This window comes from Cebus imitator, unplaced genomic scaffold, assembly GCF_001604975.1.
Source record: "Cebus imitator isolate Cc_AM_T3 unplaced genomic scaffold, Cebus_imitator-1.0 Scaffold57, whole genome shotgun sequence".
NCBI lineage: Eukaryota > Metazoa > Chordata > Mammalia > Primates > Cebidae > Cebus > Cebus imitator.
The window spans coordinates 2,114,817-2,137,722 of NW_016107372.1; the positions used below are offsets into that span (position 1 = coordinate 2,114,817).

Below are 22,906 nucleotides of genomic sequence, written 5' to 3' on the forward strand. Positions count from 1 at the left end.
AAAAAAAAAAAAAAAAAAAAAAAAAAAAGAAGAAATAAAAAAGGCAGGAGTAGCAATACTAGTCTCTGATAAAAGAGACTTTAAATCAAAAAAGATCAAAAGAGACAAAGAAGGCCATTACATAATGGTAAAAGGATCAATGCAACAAGAAGAGCTAATGATCTTAAATATATATGCACCCAACACAGGTGCACCCAGATACATAAAGCAAGTTCTTAACGACCTGCAAAGAGACTTAGACACTCCACTCTCAATATTAGACAGATCAACACGACAGAAAATTAACAAGGATATCCAGGACTTGAACTCAGATCTTGACCAAGCAAACCTAATAGACAATTACAGAACTCTCCACCCCAAATCCACAGAATATACATTCTTCTCAGCACCACATCATACCTACTCTAAATTTGACCACATAATTGGAAGTAAATCATGCCTCAGCAAATGAAAAAGAATGGAAATCATAACAAACAGTCTCTCAGACCACAGTGCAATCAAATTTAAACTCAGGATTAAGAAACTAACTCAGAACCGCACAACTTCCTGGAAACTGAACAACTGGCTCTTGAATGTTGACTGGATAAACAATGAAATGAAGGCAGAAATAAAGATGTTCTTTGAAACCAATGAGAATGAAGGCATGATGTACCAGAATCTTTGGGACACATTTAAAGCAGTGTCTAGAGGAAAATTTATAGCACTAATTGCCCACATGAGAAGCAAGGAAAGATCTAAAATTGGCACCCTATCATCAAAATTGAAAGAGCTAGATGAGCAAGATAAAAAAAAAAACTCAAAAGCTAGCAGAATACAAGAAATAACTAAGATCAGAGCAGAACTAAAGGAGATACAGACACAAAAAACCCTTCAAAAATTAATCCAGGAGCTGGCTTTTTGGAAAGATCAACAAAATAGACCACTAGCCAGATTAATAAAAAAGAAAAGAGAGAAGAATCAAACAGATGCAATAAAAAATGATAATGAGGATATCACCACAGGTTCCACAGAAATACAAACTACCATCAGAGATTACTACAAACAACTCTATGCACATAAACCAGTAAATCTGGAAGAAAGGGATAAATTCCTGGACACTTGCACCCTCCCAAGCCTAAACCAGGAAGAAGTTAAAACCCTGAATAGACCATTAACAAGGGCTGAAGTTGAGGTAGCAATTAATAGCCTACCAACCAAAAAAAACCCAGGTCCAGATGGGTTCACAGCTGAATTCTACCAGACATACAGAGGAGCTGGTACCACTCCTTGTGAAACTATACCAAACAATACAAAAAAAAAAAAAAGGGAATCCTTCCCAAATCATTTTATGAGACCAACATCATCCTGATACCAAACCCTGGCAGAGACTCAACAAGAAAAGGAAACTTTAGGCCAATATCCCTGATGAACATAGATGCAAAAATCTTCAATAAAGTACTGACAAACCAATTGCAACAGCACATCAAAAAGCTCATCCATCATGATCAAGTAGGCTTCATACTGGGGATGCAAGTCTGGTTCAACATACGCAAGTATATAAACGTAATTCACCACATAACAGAGCCAAAGACAAAAATCACATGATTATCTCATTAGATGCAGAGAAGGCCTTCGACAAAATTCAACAGCCTTGTATGCTAAAAACTCTCAATAAACTAGTTATTGACGGAACATATCTCAAAATAATAAAAGGTAGTTAGGACAAACCCACAGCCAGTATCATACTGAATGGGCAAAAACTAGAAGCATCCCCTTTGAAATCTGGCACTTGACAAGGATGCCCTCTCTCACTACTCCTATTCAATATAGGATTGGAAGTTCAAGCAAGAGCAATCAGGCAAGAAAAAGAAATAAAGGGTATTCCATTAGGAAAGGAGGAAGTCAAATTGTCTCTATTTGCAGACGACATGATTGTATATTTAGAAGACCCCATTGTCTCAGCCCCAAATCTCCTGAAACTGATAAGCAACTTCAGCAAAGTCTCAGGATACAAAATCAATGTGCAGCAATCACAACAAGCATTCCTATACACCAACAATAGACTTAAAGAGAGCCAAATCAAGAACCAACTGCCATTCACAATTGCCACAATGAGAATAAAATACCTAGGAATACAACTAACAAAAGATGTAATGGATGTCTTCAAGGAGAACTACAAACCACTGCTTAAGGAAATAAGAGAGGACACAAACAGATGGAAAAACATTCCATGCTCATGGTTGGGAAGAATCAACATCATGAAAATGGCCATACCACCCAAAGTAATTTATAGATTCAACACTATCCCCATCAAACTACCAATACCCTTCTTCACAGAACTGGAAAAAAAACACTTCAAACTTCATATGGAACCAAAAGAGAGCCTGCATAGCCAAGTAAATTCTAAGCAAATAGAACAAAGCTGGAGGCATCATGCTACCTGACTTCAAACTATACTACAAGGCTACAGTAATCAAAACAGCATGGTACTGGTACCAAAACAGAGATATAGACCAATGGAATAGAACAGAGGCCTTGTAAGCAGTGCCACACATCTACAACCCACCTAATCTTTGACAAACCTGACAAAAACAAGCAATGGGGAAAGGATTCCCTGTTTAATAAATGGTGTTGAAAAAACTGGCTAGCCATGTGCAGAAAGCAGAAACTGGGCCCCTTCCTGACACCATATACTAAAATTAACTCCAGATGGATTAAAGACTTAAACATAAGACCTAACACCATAGAAACCCTAGAAGAAAACCTAGGTAAAACCATTCAGGACATAGACATAGGCAAGGACTTCATGACTAAAACACCAAAAAAATAGACAAATAATATCTAATTAAACTCCAGAGCTTCTGCACAGCAAAAGAAACAATCGTTAGAGTGAACAGGCAACCAACAGAAGGGGAAAAATTTTTTGCAATCTACCCATCTGACAAAGGGCTAATATCCAGAATCTACAAAGAACTAAAACAGATTTACAAGAAAAAAAAAAAACATTCAAAAGTGGGCAAAGGATATGAACAGACAAGACATACATGAGGCCAACAAACATATGAAAAAATACTCATTATCACTGGCCATAAGTGAACTGCAAATCAAAACCACATTGAGATACCATCCCACACCAGTTAGAATGGCAATCATTAAAAAACCTGGAGACAACAGGAGAGGATTTGGAGAAATAGGAACACTTTTACACTGTTGGTGGGAGTGTAAATTAGTTCAACCATTGTGGAAGACAGTGTGGCGATTCCTCAAGGACCTAGAAATAGAAATTCCATTTGACCCAGCATCCCATTACCGGGTATATACCCAAAGGATTATAAATCGTTCTATCATCAAGACACATGCACATGTATGTTCATTGTGGCACTGTTTACAATAACAAAGACCTGGAACCAACCCAAATGCCCATTGGTGATAGACTGGACAAGGAAAATGTGGCACATATACACCATGGAATACTATGCTGCCATAAAAAATGATGAGTTTGTGTCCTTTGTAGGGACATGGATGAATCGAAACCATCATTCTCAGCAAACTGACACAAGAACAGAAAATCAAACACCGCATGTTCTCACTCATAGGTGGGTGTTGAACAATGAGAATGCTTGGACACAGGGAGGGGAGCATCACACACCGGGGTCTGTTAGGGGAGATTGGAGGGGGACAGCAGTGGGTAGGGAGGTTGGGGAGGCATAACATTGGGAGAAATGCCAGATACAAGTAATGGGGGTGGAGGCAGCAAACCACATTTCCATGTATGTATCTACAAAACAATCCTGCATGTTCTGCACACGTACCCCTGAACCTAAAGTGCAATTTTATATATATATATATATATATATATATATATGTAAAAATAGGGTGATTCTAATAACACTAACCTCATAAGGCTACATGAGTATGGTTCAATTTTGTATTAATGTATGGATAAATTATTAACGTTAATGTATGAATAAAAATAAGTGATCTTTTGTAAGTTTTGGTTATTATTTTTAGCCTAACCATTATTTGCAGCGTTTCTCTTTTAAACAATTCACTCTCCCTTATTTTGAATTTACAGCTTTTATTTAACCTGTTCTGGAATTTTGAAATAGCCTTTTGTCCTAGTGTTTGGATTTTTAGTTTACGCTCTTGTCTTACTCTTTTTCTCATACCTTGAATTAGCTAGAATCTCCTAAGCTGCTTGAATGCCTGTGAGTTTGATTGCAAATGAATGCTTCCACATTCCCAATGAGTAATTTACAAACATTTCCAATGAGTAATTTACGATCTGTTTGGCAGGCAATTGAAGCTCAGGTGAATCATCTCTTTTCTAATATCACTGAATTTTTTTTTGTAAACCTCAGATTCAGGCGCTAATGGCAGTCTTTCAAAACTGATAATTCAGAACGACAAGTTTTTATGTAGTTAAAACTATCCAAGAAATAAACAAAGTGTTACAGTATGATCATAATTGTGTGGGAAATATCTATGACTAAAAATTTTTGATAGGAACGATCTCTACAGTGTTGATTGTCCTGTCACTCAAATAACATAACCAAGGGTACATTTTTTTCTCTATTTAATATCTTAAATTTTCCAAACTTTCTATACAATTTTCCAGTTTAAAATGAGAAATATATTAGCATTTTATTTTTTTAACTTTTCGCTCCTGGGACTTTGTTTTCAAAATTAATAAACAAAATTCTGGAATTTATTTAAAGCTTTTTGACTGCACAGGTGTTCCAGTAGATTTACAGCCTTATTTCCTCACCACATGTGTGTAGTTATGTTAAAATCCAGCAAAATCACCATGAGAGCCTTGCTTCACAGAGAATTTAGTTGAATTTGTGAATTAAATAAGTTTAATAAAAATATACCAATGTGCTTAGCATTCTATGTGCCTCAATCTCTTTATCTTTAAAGTGGGAGCAGAGGGCACAGAATTAACACAGGTGGGTTTTTCTAGTTCTAAGATATTATATATTAAAATTGTTAATACCTAGATATTTTCCTAATGCTTTTTATGTAAGTATTCTGGTGGCCTAGGAAATGTGGCCATTATCTCAATTAGATCAAGCTAAACACTGTAAATTCCTGTGTCAGAAAGAAGCTATCATCAACAGGGACAGTGATACTCAGTCTCAGCTTCTGAAGGTTCTGACTCGTATTTCAAGATGAAATACAGACCTAACGCTGAAGAAGTGTAGTCTTCTTGCAATAAAGATTTATGCAGAGTAAATGATTTTTGAACAATGATTCTGAACTGCTATGATTATTTCTAAACTACCATAGTTTGTAAAAATAAATGAGGTTCAGCAGCAGCTTAGCTGAAGCCTGCTACTGCCTTCATTGGGCAGGTACCAGTTGACTCCATCAGTTCCTAGAGTGGCTCAGGGTGGGTTCAGAGTAGCTTATTTTATAAAATGTACATTTTGTTTTATTCAGGTTACACTGGAGAGCTTTGCCAGTCCAAGATTGATTACTGCATCCTAGACCCATGCAGAAATGGAGCAACATGCATTTCCAGTCTCAGTGGATTCACATGCCAGTGTCCCGAAGGTAATTAGTATTTATTATTAAGAAAGAGCTTTTGTTTTCCATTTTAAATCATAAGCTGATTTGATCAGCTTTATACTTTGTTTCTGCAAAACTCTACACAAGAGAACTTCCTTTTTTGTTTGATTTATAAAACAAACATAGATGATAGTCCCCTTTTTAGCTCTATGCTAGCATAGCTTGAAAATTATTTGACTATTAGACATAATCTAGGACTTTCTGTGATTTTATTTATACATTAAAATGAATAGCTATTATAAGATGGGATCTCTTTCTAATGGTGACAGTTAAGATTTGTATTTTGTTTGGTTTTTGATATAAAGCTTACTCCTGTTTTTAAATCAACTTTATATTGTCTTAGAAAATTCAAGTCACCTGGAAAGCCACATCTTTAGGGCTGCTTTTATTTTCAAAAGCAGTTTTACCTGAAGAAGCAGGCAGATAATCACAGCTATCCAGCTGGTGTTCATGAAATTATTTTGTAATTTGAGGAATTTTTGTTCTCATTTCTGCTTGCAGGAATGTCATGGAAGGGATTACTTTAAATCGTTAATGTCGTAAACATAACATGACATTAGATTATTTTTTAGAACCAGAATTTAAGCTTCTGATCCACAGAAGTTACATTGATAACCACATAGAGTGACATCCTTTGCAGAGATTAGATGTAGAGCCAGAGTGCCTAAGGAAACATCTCTGTGTTCACAATTACCCTAGACTAGCTATAGCTGAGAGACAGGGAGAGGGCGGTGGCACAGGAGGGGTGTTGATGAGAGGCCATTGGCCTCCCAGATATCCTAAGTGCTTGGGCTCTCAGGGAGCCGTCCCTGTGATTGGCAGTACCTCATACTCAAATATTTCAGAGTAATGAATGTTAACTAAAGGACAGGTTCTTGTCTTCCTGCTCACTTGGGCAGAGCAGGGGCCAGGGTGGTGGCCGGGGTGAAATGGCTGTGGCCAACCCAGCTATCCCACTGTGTGCTGGTGATGAGTTAAATGTGTTTGGTGAGCCCTGTTCTGCACCCTCTCCTTCTTTTGCAATGCAGGCTCAGCTCCCTTAAACAAACGTGAAACCTTGAAAACGTTGCGGAGGGCTGATGACTGAGCAAGCAGCACCAGTCTTCACTCACACAGAGCACTTTGCGGTTCTTAAAGCCCTGTCATACCCTTGATTAGTCAGTTGCCACCTAACTCTGATGGAAGGCCTTGCCGTTTCGTGTTTAGTCAAGGGCAGCCTTCCTGGTTGTTCTGGGACCAAATGGAATTTTTGTGAAAGTGCTTTAAGAACTCCAACATGCTTTCGTATTGCTGGGGTTGTTACCAGAAAGTTACAGTCAGGCCCCTGGAGGTTCATATGGGGGTAATTTGCACAAAATCACACTGGCAATAAACAATGGCCCGTGAACTAGAAACTGGGAATTTTGCTTGCACTCGTACTACAATTTCCTGGTTGTTAATGATTTGCTGAGCACTTCATATACACCAAGCGCTGTGCTAGGTGCTAGGATATAATGCTAAGGAAGGCTGAGATGGCCCCTCCAATGGTGCCTACACAGATAAGTGTGTAATTACATGCTGGAATAGTTGACTTGAAGAGGCACAGAAGGGATCTGCCTGGGCTTGGAGAGCTGGGAGAGACTCCCATGTGCAAAGACCCGAAGAGAGGAGAGGAGCAGATGGTGCAGTTGAGGGCATGACTGAGCTAAGAGGATGAGAAGAATCGTGGTGACAGCAGGTGGAAGCATGCAGGGCAAGCCTTGCAGGGTTGGGTGGGCCCCTCAAGGCCTTTCATCTTCATCCTAGAGGGGAGGGAGTTGGGGAGTGAGGCTTGAAGGCCAGTTCTACTATTTACTTACTAGCTTTGTCCCATGGGCATGTGATTTTACGCCTCCCTGCATCTGGGTGTTTTTAATCTGTAAAATGGGGTGATGCTTCTGCCTATGTCATAGGATCAGTGTAAGGATTAGATGAGGTGAGACAGATAAAGTGCCTAGCACAGTACCTGGCTAAGTGCTGAATACGTGCTAGCTATTTTATCACGATTGTTTTCATAGTAATGGTTACTGTTAAACCATGGATAAGCAGGGGAATTCAAACTTTTCGTTCCGGAACAATGTTGAACATAAATTAGAGACAAGAGTGGGAATAAGGAGAAATTTTGGAAACTGTTGTGGAAGTCGAAGAAGTAGATGTTGGCTGCTAGGAATAGAAAGGTGGAATTTGAAAAAGAGAGAAGCAGATGGATTTGGAAGAACTTTGGAGGGAAAATGGAGGAGGCCTGAGAAGAAGCGGGGTGGAAGGTGAGGGAGGGTGAGGCAGAGAATCTGGGGCTTTGCAGTGGGTTGTGCCATTCATGGAGAAACAGATAAATGGAGAAGTGTTCTATGTTAGAGCCCTTGTGAGAGACCCTTGTGACACTTAAGTGGAGATGTCAGCTGGGCTATGGCTCTACGAATCTGGAAGAAGCCTGGACTCATCTAAACACAGAGACATTGGCCTTTAGATAGCAATTACAATCCTGGATGTTGATCTAGGAACCCTTCTCCTTTATCCAGTGGCATACTCCCCCTCCAGGCTGCCAAGATAAAGCCTAGAGAAAATGTGAGGCTCTAGAATTGACAAGACGAAGATGCATTTTCCATTATGAAGACTTTCATTCAAAGATTTATCTTCATTGAAGACTGAGCAGGGAGAAGCCGGCTTTCATTAGAGTTTAGAAGAATTTGCTGGAATGTGTAGCAGCCTCTTAGCAGGAGCTCATGCCTGGTGACTGGCATTTTTTTAAGCAGCCTCTCCCACTGGCCTATCCTTAGAGTGCTTGCTTTTGTGTATTGGCAGTAATTCATAGCTATAGAATACTTTGCACTTTAAAAAGAGCCTGTGTCACCAGGTGTGGTGGCTCATGCCTATAATCCCAGCACTTTGGGAGGCCAAGGTGGGTGGATCGCTTGAGGTCAGGAGATCAAGACCAGCCTGGCCAACATGGTGAAACCCCATCTCTACTAAAAATACAAAATTTAGCTGGGTGTGGTGGCGCACACCTGTAATCCCAGCTAGGTGGGAGGCTGAGGCATGACAATTGCTTCAACCTGAGAGGTGGAAGTTGCAGTGAGCCAAAGACTATGCCACTGTACTCCAGCCTGGGCGACAGGGCAAGACCCTGTCTCAAAAAGAAAATAAAAAATAAAAAGAGCCTGGGTCTCCAGATGTTTCTCACATCAGACACACTGAGAGCAAGTCTGAGAAGTGCCTCATAGTCACAGAATGTCCCGGAGTTTGGAGCCAGCCCTGACCCTTGCCTGCCTCCTTTTCAGCTTCTCCATTGTAGGTTTTTGTTGATTCTGTCTGCCCTGCTTCCCTGTGTTATTCTTTGAGGAAAGGAATTGTATTTTATTCATCTTGTTGCCCACACCTACTTCCAACACCTTACCTAGGGGTTGTGTTTTATGTTAACAGGAGGGATTAATATTTGATAAATAATTTAATGATAGAAGTCAACACTTAGATATCACTCACAATGTTTGCTAACTAATTTGACTCTCAGAACAATGAGAATCAACTTAGTATTGTGTGCTGGGCAGCATACACTGTTAATGTTTCCATTTAACAGATTAGGAAACTGAGACACAAGAGGATCAGTAACCTGCCTCAGGTCACAGAGCCAGAAATGGAAACCCAGCCCAGAAATTGGCTCCAGTGCTCCCAAGTACTGTCTTATACCATCTCTGAATATATTCTTTAAAAGAAATCCCATTATATTTTTAAAGATTATCTTTGTAACCATAATCATAAGCAAAATGCACGCAAAGCAAACGTCAATGTCTCTGCTGTTTACTTTCTTAAATCTGAAAAAAGTGAGAAATCATTATTTTTGGTAAGTAAGTGAAATCCTGTTATAACAATTCCTGCCAGGCTGGAAAGCTGTTAAAACTGGGTTTTCCCTCTGGATAGAGCTCTCAGCAGCGCACATCCGCGTCCTTTCTCTTTTTTCCCCTTTTCATCTCCATCTTGTTTCCTTCAAAGACCTTTTTCCATCTGACCTGGGCAGGCCCGTAGAGGTTGAGCATCCTTCCTGGGTACTGTCTCTGTGACTCCTGCTCCTTCCCAGAGTTCCCAGTCAGGCAGCCCGAGAGCCGGCTGCAGTCGCCTTCACAGCTGCACTCCTGCGGGACACTGTCTGCCCTTCTACGCTGAGATTTTTATCCTTCATCAGCCGGTTCTGTATTTTTTTTTGAGTTTCTACTTAGCTTTTACTAGGTTCACATTGGGAGAGTGTAGCTTCAGATTCTGGTTACAGTGGGGATGATAAGAAATAAAAGTGAATTATCATGAATGTTTTCTTATATCCACCTAACTGAATGATAACAGCAATGACAAAGATAAGCACTTAAGATCTGGCATTATTGCTTAAGAATTTATTGTCTTTATATTTGGTTTAGAACTTTGAAATCCTTAAGTTTTAAACTAAATGCATTTTACTTCTGAAGATATCTAATTATATATACCTAGGAATTCGGCATATTGGTATTTAAATACGAATATTTAAATATATGAATATATTTAGGTACATGTATAAATACAATCTGAATACTATTCTCTAGCCATTATCTTTACTTCAGTATCTTAATTCCATCCCCCCTCCACTGGGAATTTAGAGTAGAATACCACATACATTAATAAAGAATAAGAACTCAGTAGTGATGAAAACCTCCTGAAATAAAGAACATCCATTGCTTCTGCAGCAGTGACCATTCCCCTCCTGCAGAGCGCACCTGAGCAAATGGAACCACCTTCTTGGCATCTCCCTATTACAGAAGGCATATGGAAACCAGAGACCAAAGTGAGAATACAGGGCTTTATGCACTATTTTGAAGACACATCATTTTATCCAATGTATTTTAAAAACAGTAAAGATATTTTCTAGCACCATTCCTATGGACAGGATTATGGAGTACATAGATTTTGCATGAATTGCTCTTGCACTGTAGTTATGAAGGCAAGTGTTACAACCAGGTAGGGGACTCACATCTTCCAGTCCTATGACAATTCGAATGCAGTGTTGGATTTTGCTATCGGACATCAGAGATCTTATAATCTGGAAGCTCTCATAGCCAGGGATGGAGAGTTGGTGTCTATCTCTGGCCTGGAAGAGTTCAGTAGATCTGAATCTAGGCCCCGTGACAAGGCAGTAGAGTGGAGTGTTTGTGCATGTGGTTTTGGGGTCACACTGCTTAGGTTTGAAATCTGGACCTACCGCTTTTGACAAAGTCTTTGCTACTCTGAGGCTCATTTTTTATTTTACAAAATGGAGTAATACTCGTTTACACTTTTAAGTTGATGTGAAGGATGGAAAAAGCCCTTAACATTGTGCTTTGCTAATAGTAGGTTCAGTAGGTGCTGAGTAAATGTTAGCTGTTATGATGATCGTTATGAGCCATCTAACCTTGGGTAAGTCCCATAATTTTGTGTCTTCCACCTTTTGTTTTGTTGCTGAAGAGGATGTAGGTTGACTACTACCTTTAAGGGATCCTGTTCTTAAAAGTCTTCAATTCAAATATATCAGTTTGAAAGCTACTTGCTGAGTCAATGAATCCATCATGTTTCAAGTCATGTTTATAGAGAAAAGCTTCATAACCTCTAAGTGACTCTAGGGAATGCCTGGGGTCTAAATCTTTATACTGGCCCAAAGGTCCTGTAGGTTAAATTCCTTTGCAACAAGCTCCAAGGGTTTACCAGACTTTTTTTTTTTTTTCATTTTATAGTCTTGAGTAACCTAGCCATACAAATCCTTTTGTTGAACTCAAATTTCAGGGGTAATGCTTTTCATCTTAAAGGGATTTACAGGCAATAGCAACACATGTCATAAAAGTTATCACTCAGATAATGTATATTGTTAAAAACCTGGGCATGTACTCAATCAGGATTTAGGAGTGATATAGCTTAGTTTTGGGATTTAGTTTCCCCGCCACCCCCCAGCATCCTGACATGTATGATCTTGATGAAAGCATTCTCTTAGGACCATATAAAACTGCATGTATTTACATAAGAAATATGCAACATATTCTCATGAAATTAACAGTCCTGAATAAAATGCTGTTCTCGTTCTTTTAAAATTTGGCATTATCCCCAAATCACCACTTTATTTAGGAGTCATAGCAGCTGAGATCCTTGGAGTTCCAAGTAGTATATACTTTCACCTTTTGGAAACAAAACAGGGTATTGAGACTTATTGTGAGTAAAATTTTATTTTATTTCTGAGACAGAATTTTACTCTTGTTGCCCAGGCTGGAGGGCAACGGCATGATCTCAGCTCACTGTAACCTCCATCTCCTGTGTTCAAGCTATTCCCCTGCCTCAGTGTCCTGAGTAGCTGGTATTACAGGTGCTCACCATCATGCCCAGATAATTTTTGTATTTTTGGTAGAGATGGGGTTTCACTATGTTAGCCAGGCTGGTCTCGGACTCCTGACCTGAGGTGATCTGCCCACCTTGGCCTCCCGAAATGCTGGGATTACAGATGTGAGTCGCTGTGCCTGTCCAAAATTTTATTTATATGTTTGGTGTTTGGTATACACTCACTAATTTTGCATTTTGCTTTACAACTACATTTTTCTTTTTATTCCTTTTTTTATTTTTTTCTGCACAGCACAGTTTCTCTGACATTGTTTGTTTAAATAAAAATGCAGCAAGGAATTTTAGTTGCCTGCTTTTTTTCCATTAGCACTGGGGAAAATGGCTGCACTAACTTTCAGCAAATGAACGGGACCTTCTTTCCACATTAGCTTGGTTTCCCCTTTGGATATGGTTCTGATGCAGTTTACTGCTGGCAGAGGGCAGTCAGAAGTTACAGTATGATGAATGAATGAATACTTAAATAATGATACCTTGATGCTTTTCATCTAAAAAAGAGATAGGGTATCTAAGAGGTAAACATAAATTTTGATTTTCAAAGGCATATGTTCAGATCTGCATGTGACAATTATTTAGGATTCTTATAACATTTCAGTTTTAAAACTTCAAGCAATTCTCCTGCCTCAGCCTCCTGAGTAGCTGGGATTACAGGCACCTGCCACCACTACTGGCCAATTTTTGTATTTTTAGTAGAGATGGGGTTTTGCCATGTGGCCAGGCTGGTCCTGAACTCCTGACCTCAAGTGATCCGCCTGCCTCAGCCTCCCAATGTGTTGGGATTACGGGCGTGAGCCACCATGCCTGGCCAGCACTTTGACATTATTATTCAGCATAACTTAGCAGTTAACAGCTGAGGCTCAAGTAGACCTTGCTGAGTTTCAGCCTGTTTGGTTACTTACTCCCTGCTGACCTTGAACAATTTACTTAAATTCTCAATGCCTCATTTTCCCCATCTATGGAGTGAGGGTAGTATTAGTGCCTACCTAAAGGGATTGTTATAAGGATTAACGGAGCTGTGAACATGAATATGCAGTGCTTAGACCAGTGCCTCACAAAGAATAAGTAATTAATAAATGTCACCATTTAATCTGAACAACAGTTGTGCAAGATAGGTATTATGCCATTTTACAGGTAATTCCTGAGGTTCTGAAGTCCTGGTGGGCCCAGGATACAAACAGATTTGTTTGATGTTGAAGTTCATGTTCTTTCTGCTGCATCAATTCTTCCCTGATCAAGTTTTACTTCACGTGTTAGCCCTTTGGATGGATACCCACTGTCCTTCAGGGGTCTCTGGGCTCGTTGAGGACAGTGATGCTAAACATTTCTGTATCCCTTAGAGCACCTGGCATGTAGAACATACAAGACATTTGTTGAATGAATGAATGAGTAAATATCTCAAAACTGTTCTGACAATAACATTTTATATATGAGGAAACTCCCCATATCACAAAGATGGATTAACCAATGTTCACTAAAGTAAATGTGCGAATCTCACTGGCTAGACTCATTCCAAACTCATAATACCTGCAGGGTGCAGGAGCTCCCATCTCATTTAGTTACTTCTAGTAACCAGTTTAAGGGTGGCATAGGGGTCATCCAGAGACTCCAGCAGAGTCATATTCAGAATTTGGGGCCCCTTCTTTGGCTCTCTTCCTGCCCAGAACCCTCCCTCACTCCTCAGGGTGTGCCTTCTCCAGGCTCCTTTTGTACCTACCAAGTGGGTTCACCTTGCCCACTGCCTAGACAGAGCTGAATTATCAACAAAGGGGAATTGCAATGGAGAAAGAGTAATTCACGCAGAGCTGGTGGTTCAGGAGACCAGAATGTTATTATTATGCAACTCAGGCTCCCTGAGCATTTGGGGATCAGAGTTTTTAAAGATAATATGGTGGGTAGGGGCTTGGGAAGTGGGGAGTGCTGATTGGCCAGGTTGGAGATGGAATCATAGGGGGTCGAAGAGAGCTTTTCTTGCTGTTTTTTGTTCCTGGGTGGGATGGCAGAACTGGTTGAGCCAGATTACTGCTCTGGGTGGTATTGGCTGATCCACTGAATGCAGGGTCTGCAAAATATCTGAAGCACTGATGGTTAGGCTTTGCAATAGTGATGTTATCCTCGAGAGCAATCTGGGGAGGTTCAGACTCTTGGAGCCAGAGGCTGCGTGACCCCCTAAACTGTAATTTCTAATCTTGCAGCTAATTTGTTAATCCTGCAAAGGCAGACTGGTTCCCAGGTAAGAAGGGGATCTTTTTGGGAAAGGGCTATTCTCAATTTTGTTTCAGGATCAATCATGAACTGAATTCCTTCCCAAAGTTAGTTCGGCCCATGCCAAGGAATGAACAAGGACACCTTAAAGGTCAGAAGCAAGATGGAATTAGTTAGGTCTGATTTCTTTCACTGTCATAATTTTCTCAGTTATAATTTTGCAAAGCTGGTTTCCCTTCCCAGGTCTCTTTGCACTGAAATGGTAGGTTCAGTGCTGACATCTTGTCTCCCTGTGCCACTGTCACGGCTGTGGCAGCCAGCCGGCCGCGTGAACCCCCCAAACGTGAAACTGACCTCATGCTGGCTGCTGCTTCTGTATTTTGACTCCCTTCCAAAACCTGCCTGCTTTGGTTCTCTTTTCAGAGCCTTGAGACACTTTTTTGCTTTTTATTTTTTGTCAGATTTAACAGTTGTTTGTGGGAGGATCTGTTTGTTAAAAGCTTACTTCTCCACACTAAATACAGAACATTCATATTATACCGTCCTCTTAAATGCAACAAAGATTCTTTACAGTAGAAATATAAACACCCTAGTAGTAAATATAATTTTCATTTCTCCTTGCAGCAGAATTATCTCCTCATACATACCCCTCTTTAGACCACAATAATGGGGGAAGCTAATGTGATATTTTTGCTCTTCACTTGGACCAAAATATCATATGATAGAGTCCTGGGCCTTATTCTGAACTATTCAGGTCGAGGCTCCGACACTGAGCATCTTAAGGTAGGGAGATACAGAGAGACCCAGGCCCAATATGACGTTTGACAGACAGAAGGCTGGGAAAGTAGAAGCGTGTTTTGTTAATTGCTTTGTCATATATTATTTTTGGTTAAATAAACCCTTCTGTGACTATGTTTTTCCAACCTAATTTCATCTCCTGTGACCTGACATCATAACGATAAAAGGCAGCTGAGGATAGATACTGATGTTTCTCCTGAGTTAATTTAGTTCATTTTAAGACATTTTCCCACTGCTCTTCTTTAAAATTGCCCTAATTACACTTGATTATAATTTCTATGAAGAAGTTGTCATGTTTAGAGTCCCTTCCTCACTTTCTGCTCCCAAATAGCCTACCCTTCGCCATGCTCTTGGCCACTGTGACCCAGGGTTCACGTGGGACTTTCTGTTCACCACTGGCCACTGTCACTGCATTTGACCAGGGTCCTCTTTTCCATGACAGTCCACGCCTTGACACAGCACTTTAAATCAGTTGTGTAATTTTTTACTTTGATGACCAAGGAAATGTATGCTCAAATGGGTTCAACGGAAAAACAATGCCTCGAATTCCAACCCCAAGAGAAAAACACCTTAAATTTTAGGTGAACATCTTTGAGGTCTTTGTATTAACGCCATTTTTAGAAAACTAGAATTGGATTTCACTGTGTGATTTGCTTTTGTAATGAACTTCTTTAACTGAACAGCATGCTTTAAATGTTCTATGTTGTTAATCTAAAAATTGTTATTAATGATTGCTTTTATTATATGAATATGGCATTATTTAATAAAACACTTAATTCACATACTATTTATTGATTACCTACCTTGTAGCAGTTATTGTGTTCATCACAAGGGATTCAGTAGTGAATGAGACATATTTGGCTTCGGCCTCATGGGTCTTATGGAATAATAGCCCCAGGAGACAGTGTGGGCACTATGATCAGGGCTGCGAACAGGGCTCCTCTGGGGTAATCAGGTGGTAGAGTTTTAAGAGGGACCACTCACCTAGACTGAGGGCTGCAGGGAGAGTCAGGAAGTGTTCCAAGGGAAAGATGTTTAAACTGACTTGAAGGCTAAGTAATAACCTAAAGAATGAGTAGGAGTGCAGGCAGAGGAAAGAGTCTTCCAGGAAGAGAGAAAAGCAGGGGAGGTTAGGGAGGGAGAGAGAGAGAGACAGAGAAATTTGAGGGACAGAATGCAGTTTAGCAGAACCTTAATGCAGAATGTGATGGAGGGAAGACAGAAGCCCAGAGAGAGAAGAAGGAGTTGGCTCAGGTAGGCCTTTAAGCAGTGGGCTCAGTGGATTGCACATGGCCCAAGAGTATGAAGAAGGACACTATGAATGGGTTTAGCAGGAGAAGAGAACTTTTTTAACGCTTGAAAAAAATTACTGTGTCTGAGGGGGAAGGATGGATCCAGGGAGGACAAGAATTAAAGAAAGCTGTTGGGAGCCTGTTGCAGTACCTAAGATGAGCTTTAATGGTGAATGCATTATGGTGTGGCAATGGAAATAGAAGTGGACAGATTTGGCTATAAGAGGACAAGGAGAAGGCCAGAAGACCAGGGAGAGGGCACACCAGCTTTTGACAAGTTTTACACAACTTGATGTACGGGGGCGTTATTGGGAGCTGAGCGTTTTTGAGGGAGAGGTTGAGAAAAGTGATCCCTCTAAAATGTGGATGGCATGTTTTCATTCCCTGCCTTTCAAACCTCTGCTGATTTCTCATCCAAGTTGTTGTCTTGGGCCAAGATGCCCTGGCTACCTCTCCAACCTAACTTCTTCTTTAATTTTTTGCTTTTTGAATTTTAATGTACATACAAATCAGTAAGTGATCTTGTTTAAATGCGTATTCTAATTTAGCAGGTATGGGATAGGGGCTTAGATTCTGTTTATTTTTTAAAAAAATTAATTTAATTTTAAGTTCTGGGATATATGTGTAGGATATGCAGGTTTGTTACATAGGTAAACCTGTGCCATGACGATTTGCTGCATCCATCAACCTGTCACCTAGGTATTAAGCCCTGTATGCATTAGCTATTTCTCCTGACGCTCTCCCTCCCTCAGCCTCCTGGCCCCGACAGGTCCCATTGTGTGTCCTTCCGCACCCTGTGTCCATGTGTTCTCATTGTTCAGTTCCCACTTACAAGTGAGAATATACAGTATTTGGTTTTCTGTCCCTGCATTAGTTTGCTGAGGATAATGGGCTCAAGCTCTATTCGTGTCCCCGCAGAAGACATGATCTCATTCCTTTTTTATGGCTGCATAGTATTCCATGGTGTGTAGGTACCACATTCTCTTTATCCAGTCTATCATTGTTGGGCATTTGGGTGGATTCCACATCTTTGCTCTTGTGAACAGTGCTGCAATAAACATGCACATGCATGTATCTTTAATATAACAGAATGATTTCTATTCCTTTGGGTATATACCTAGTAATAGGATTGCTGGTCAAATGGTATATCTGGTTCTAGGTCTTTGAGGAATTGCCACTGTCTTCCTCAATCTCCAACCTCACTTCTTATTCCTCTCTTCTTTTTCTTTTCTCTAGCTTCTGGCTTCTTGCTGTTGTTCAGACATACCGAAGGTTTAGGAATTGTCCTCCAGAGGGAGACCATTCATCTTACAGCCAATGCTACAGGCAGCGTTTGCATCTGACGCTGTTTCCTTCTTCACAGGGACCCTCACATTGCCCTCTCTCCCCTTTGTGTCACTTAGGTCTCCCTGACTCCAATATCTAACACAGCCCCCATCATTCTCCTCCCCTCTCCTACTTCAAGAACCTGTAGCCCTGGCTGAGGATACCTATTTACTTGTTTTTTTATTGTATTGTTTTCCTCACTAGAATGGGAATTCTTGAAGCAGGGGGGCCTGAGGCATGGCTGCTCTCAATTAGTCTAGGTTAGATAAATGAAGACCCAGAGGGAAATATAGACCCAAACCTCTAAATTTCCATTGTCAGTAGCCAATTGTTTTTGTTCATATAACTATATCTTTTAAAATATACATATATATATATATATATATTTATATATATATATTTTTTTTGAGATGGAACCTCACTCTGTCACCCAGGCTGGAGTACAGTGGCATGATCTCAGTTCACTGCAACCTTTGCCTCCCGGGTTCAAGCAATTCTCCTGCCTAGACCCCTGAGTAGCTGGGACTACAGGTGCACATCACTATGCCCGGCTAGGTTTTTGTATTTTTAGTAGAGATGGGGATTCACCATGTTGGTCAGGCTGATTTCGAACTCCTGACCTCAAATCCACCAGCCACGGCTTCCCAAAGTGCTGGGATTACAGGCATGAGCCACCGCACCTGGCCTTAAATAAGTTTTATCTCTGCTGCCCTCCTGTTTATTCCAAATTAAAGGAGAGTTGATTTAGCATCCTTCTGGTGATTTCCTAGTTGTTTTTCATTTTCCTGTCGTAAGTCTAACTTTGTCTTTCTGTTCTGCTCAAGAAAACGTCCTTAAGGTATTTTTTACTCTCTCAGATGGATTTTCTTTAAAATTCAAAGTCACATTTAAAATGCAATCCTATTGGGTCTTTTACAGCTGATGATTTTGTAATTGATTTTTCTAGGTATTCCGCTTTCTCTTTATCTTACATAACTGTCTGCTTTCTTATAACCAGAACAAATGTGGTCCCAATTAAGTTTTCCACAAACACTGACCAAAACCCCTTCTCTGATTCGAACATCTTTCTTTGTCCTCTTCTACCAAGTCAACTCTTGTGCTTTCTTTCAGGCCCAGTTGGAAAAGCCAGCTCTCCCATGAGGTTTTTCTGACCTGCCCACTCCATAGGGGTTCTTCCTTCTTCTGAATTTCTGCCACAGTTAGAGTCAGTGATTGCATTTTGACAGCCTGGGCTGGAGCTTCAATCCTTCCTGCCAGACTGGAATCATCTCATTAGCGTTTACAGGAAGGAAAAATGGCCTCAACTTGTTCTCTCATTATCTCAAATGTGTGCTTCTGGCCTCCTTCAAAAAGAATAAGCTCTTTGAGAGTCAGAATTCTACTTTCTCCTTGCTTTCCTGTGCTACTCAGCAGAATACTCCATAAACTATTTTACCTTCAGCTGGGCACGGTGGCTCAACGCCTGTATCCTCAGCACTTTGGAAAATAAAGCAGGAGGATCTCTTGAGAACAGAAGTTCAAAACAAGCCTGGGCAACATAGGGAGGTCACATCTCCATGAAAAACTTTAAAAATTAATTGGATGTGATGCACGTGCTTGTAATCTCAGCTTCGGGAGGCTGAGGAAGTAAGATCACTTGAGCCCAGGAGTTCAAGCTGCTAAGAGCCATGATTACGCCACTATACTCCAGCCTGGGAGACAAAGCAAGACCCCATCCCCAAATAAATAAATACACTTTCTACTTTCATTTTGATCTAGTGATTATTCATTTATATATCTGTAATCAAAACATCTAATGGCATCCTTTCATATTCCCTCAGTGTAATTTCCAAAACGTCATCCATATTTGTCAATTTGCTTTCCCTAATGACTCTATTGTGTCACAAACCTGTTGGAATATGTTCTCCTTTATACTATTCATTCATCCATTCATTTATTCCACAAACATTTACTGCATGCTTCCCATAGCTCAGATACTATGCTGGATGCCAAGGCTCAATGGTGAGAGGAAGCAACATGGCTCCTCCTCCAAGAAGCCTATAGTCTTGGTCTGGGTGGGAGACAGGTGATAAACAGGGAAACCAATACACAGCTATTTCATTGAAAATAAAAAGTGCTATGAAAGGAGTGAGCAGGGTACTGTGATACCGAATAAGAAAGGAATATGAACCTAGGATGAAGTGATCTGAGGACTGCCTGTCTAACATTTATGCCAAAAATTAAGACATAAGGAGGAGTCAGCTCTGTAAGCAGGTAGGAGCAGGAGCCTCCAGGCAGTGGAAGTGGCATGTGGCAAGGATCAAGGTGAGGAATGCCTTGTTATTTCTGGGAACTGAATGGAGGGCAGTGGGGCCAGCTTCTGAAGCTTGTGGAGTAAGATTGGTGAGCTGGGCTTAGAGCACCCAGGACTTGTAGCCCATGGAAAGAGGGTCAAATTTTATTCTAGGAATTATTGGAAGTCATGATAATATTAACATTTTAAGAAAATTATTCTTATTGCTGTTTGGAGAGTTGGTTTTAGGGGTAAGACAGATGGGGAATCTCATAAGAGAAAGCTATTACAATAGGAGAGAAATCTTAATAATTGTGTCTTTGGTTAGGATGGTAGCAGCCAAGCTGCAAGAAATTGTTTGGGTTCACAATGTATTTTGCAGATAGTGTCTAAAACATGGATTAGACACTAATTGGATGGATATGGGGATTAAGAGAAGAAAGTGAATCAGGTGTGACTTCTAGGTTTCCGACTGGAACCATTTGCCAAGGCAATGGAATGCCGAGTTAAGTTCTAAATGCCTATACATATCATTTATTTGACGTGAATGGTTTTTACACTGTCAGAAAAAAAAAGCCAGTGTCACTTTATTCTGTATTTTCCTTTAGTATTGCAAAAATTTCTGATACCGCTATTTCTTTCTGACAATATATTGTCTTGCAATGTAAAATCTTCCAGAAATGTTTTCTTTTGTTCTGAAATGTCTGATTCCATAATGGGTGTATCTCAAGGGCATTGATTTTTTTCTACTTACATGATAAATAATTCAGCAGTAATATTCACATTAATATTGGTTCAAATACAATATTTGAAGGAAAGTCGACTAGCTAAATTACTTTTTTTGCGTTACCCCTCATTCCTTAGTAGGTTTCCTTTGTAATTCTATTTTGTTTATTTTCTGTTGTAATTCTTTCATCTTTCATCCTTTTCTAAACTTTCCCCTTGTTTTAAAATCAGTTGTTTTAAATCTCTTGGCTGCTGCCATTGTTTCCATGTGTTTGAAATTGAGCTTTTCTCTGGTGCTCTTGTGTTTTCTTTCCAAGATTTCTTTGTGTCCCTTATCTTAGGTCCTGTAGCGTTTGAATTACGCTATTGCACACCAGAGATATCACTATGTTCATCTTTCTCCCTGCACTTTTTGGCTAACATCACCAAATAGTTTTTCATTTTTATTCTTCAAGGAAGATTGTAAATCCAAATATATTTGCTTATTAGCTTCCAGTTAGGACTGTATATTATTCCCCTGTTATAGCTTAGTAATCCTTTAGTCATTTCATAAATACTACTATTATTTTTATTACTTCTGTTACATTATTCCACATAGCAGTATTGCATTTGTTCTGTTATCTCTAGCTTTTCATATTTGGAGTTTAAATGTGTCCATGAATATGCTTGAACCCAGGAATGCTGAATTTTCTTTTCCAATTCTCTACCCTTTACTACCGTAACTAATTTAGTTTGTATATTCTATAAGGGGAATTTTTAAAAACACTTAACCTTGAGAGATCATCATTATTAGATTGACCAGTCAAAGCTCTTAAAGAGCCATGCTAATAAAAAGAGAAACTTTACCAAAGGCTACCTCAAATAATTTCTTTTAGAGTTACAACATTATGTAGGAATAGGACAAAGTAGAGAGGTTCCTAGGTCTGGAGATTGAATTTGAAACTCTTTGTATGTAATGTATGTCTGTATATTTACATTGAGAGAGAAGGAGGAAGAGGAGAAAGTAGAGTGAGTAAGAATCTTGGCTTATTTTTAGAATGTTTTTTGGGAAGATGAAATCTTTTCTGAGTATCTCAGTTACAGATGACCTAGGACCTTTTCCACCTTGTGTTGTAAAATATCTCTTTACTAGCACTCATAGTACTGCCCTACACTCTGTGAATTCAACACAGGGATTTGTTTACCCATCTTTGCTTTAGCTTTGACTCATAGACTTCTATATTTTCACAAGAGGAAAGCAGACTCACAAGCACTATATCTGAGTTTGGGATCACTTACACTAGTGCTTATTCTGAATATAGGTAGTTTCATATGTGGTCTCCCTTTAATTTTTGAAATTATGTTTGTAACATTTGACCTTTCTGTGATCACTATCATGTTTACAAGTTAGTTTTGACTCAAAATTTTGAAATGTATACATCAACACACCTGTAACATGCAACATACCTGTAACATGCATTGTAGCAAAGAGTCACCAATCAACCAACATCTGATTGTGATTGGCAGATTACTAGGCTATGCCTGCATCTATTGGCATTTTGGCTCTTAATTTGTTATCTGAATTATTTTAAGAATTCTGATTTTTAAGGAGTTGGTAGCACATGTGTATTCCTTAGGACTCAAATTTCATAAATATTTTTTAAAAATATCCTTCATGTGATATTGGAAATATAGAGAGCCAATAGGCAAATCAGGCTCAGGACATTTATGTAAATACACAGAGTTCAAAATTTGTTATTGCTAAGAAATTTCTGGTTTTCAAAGTTGTCAAATTGTAGAATTTATAATAGTTATAGGTTTAACCTTACATAATTTCTTTTTTTTTTTGAGATGGCATTTGGAGTTTTGCTAGGTTGCCCAGGCTGGTCTTGAACTCCTGCCTCAGCCTCCTGAGTAGCTGGGATTATAGGCATACACCACCGTGCGCAGCTGATCTGACCATAATTTCATATGCCAGCACGGTATCTTCAACTTGTCAAATGCTTTTACACAAACTCTCTTGTGAGAAGCAGCAAATAGGTTGGGGCTTAAGAACACAGATTTGGACTCAGGCAAACCTGAGTGAATCTTAATTTTTCCCAGTTACTAGATGAGTGTTCCTATATTATTTCCCTAAAATTAAGTAACTAAACCTTCTGTAAAAAGTAGATGGTGGTAGACCCTACTTGAGCCAGTGGTTGCGATAAGTAAGAAATAATAAATACCAATTGCTCAGCATAATGTCCCATATATAATAAGAAGTTTTGCAATCTACCCATCTGACACAGGACTAATATCCAGAATCTACACAGAACTAAAACAGATTTACAAGAAGAAAACAAACAAAACCCATTCAAAAGTGGGTGAA

At 39.6% G+C, this 22,906-nt stretch overlaps 1 protein-coding gene across 1 annotated transcript in view; it reads left to right on the forward strand.

The window, feature by feature from the left end:
- Positions 1–22,906, forward strand: part of DNER (delta/notch like EGF repeat containing) — a 370,265-nt gene that overhangs the window by 247,602 nt on the left and 99,757 nt on the right. The window contains exon 7 of the mRNA XM_017529081.1: positions 5,422–5,535. Coding sequence (XP_017384570.1) covers positions 5,422–5,535 — 114 coding nt within the window. The remainder of the gene's footprint in view (positions 1–5,421; positions 5,536–22,906) is intronic.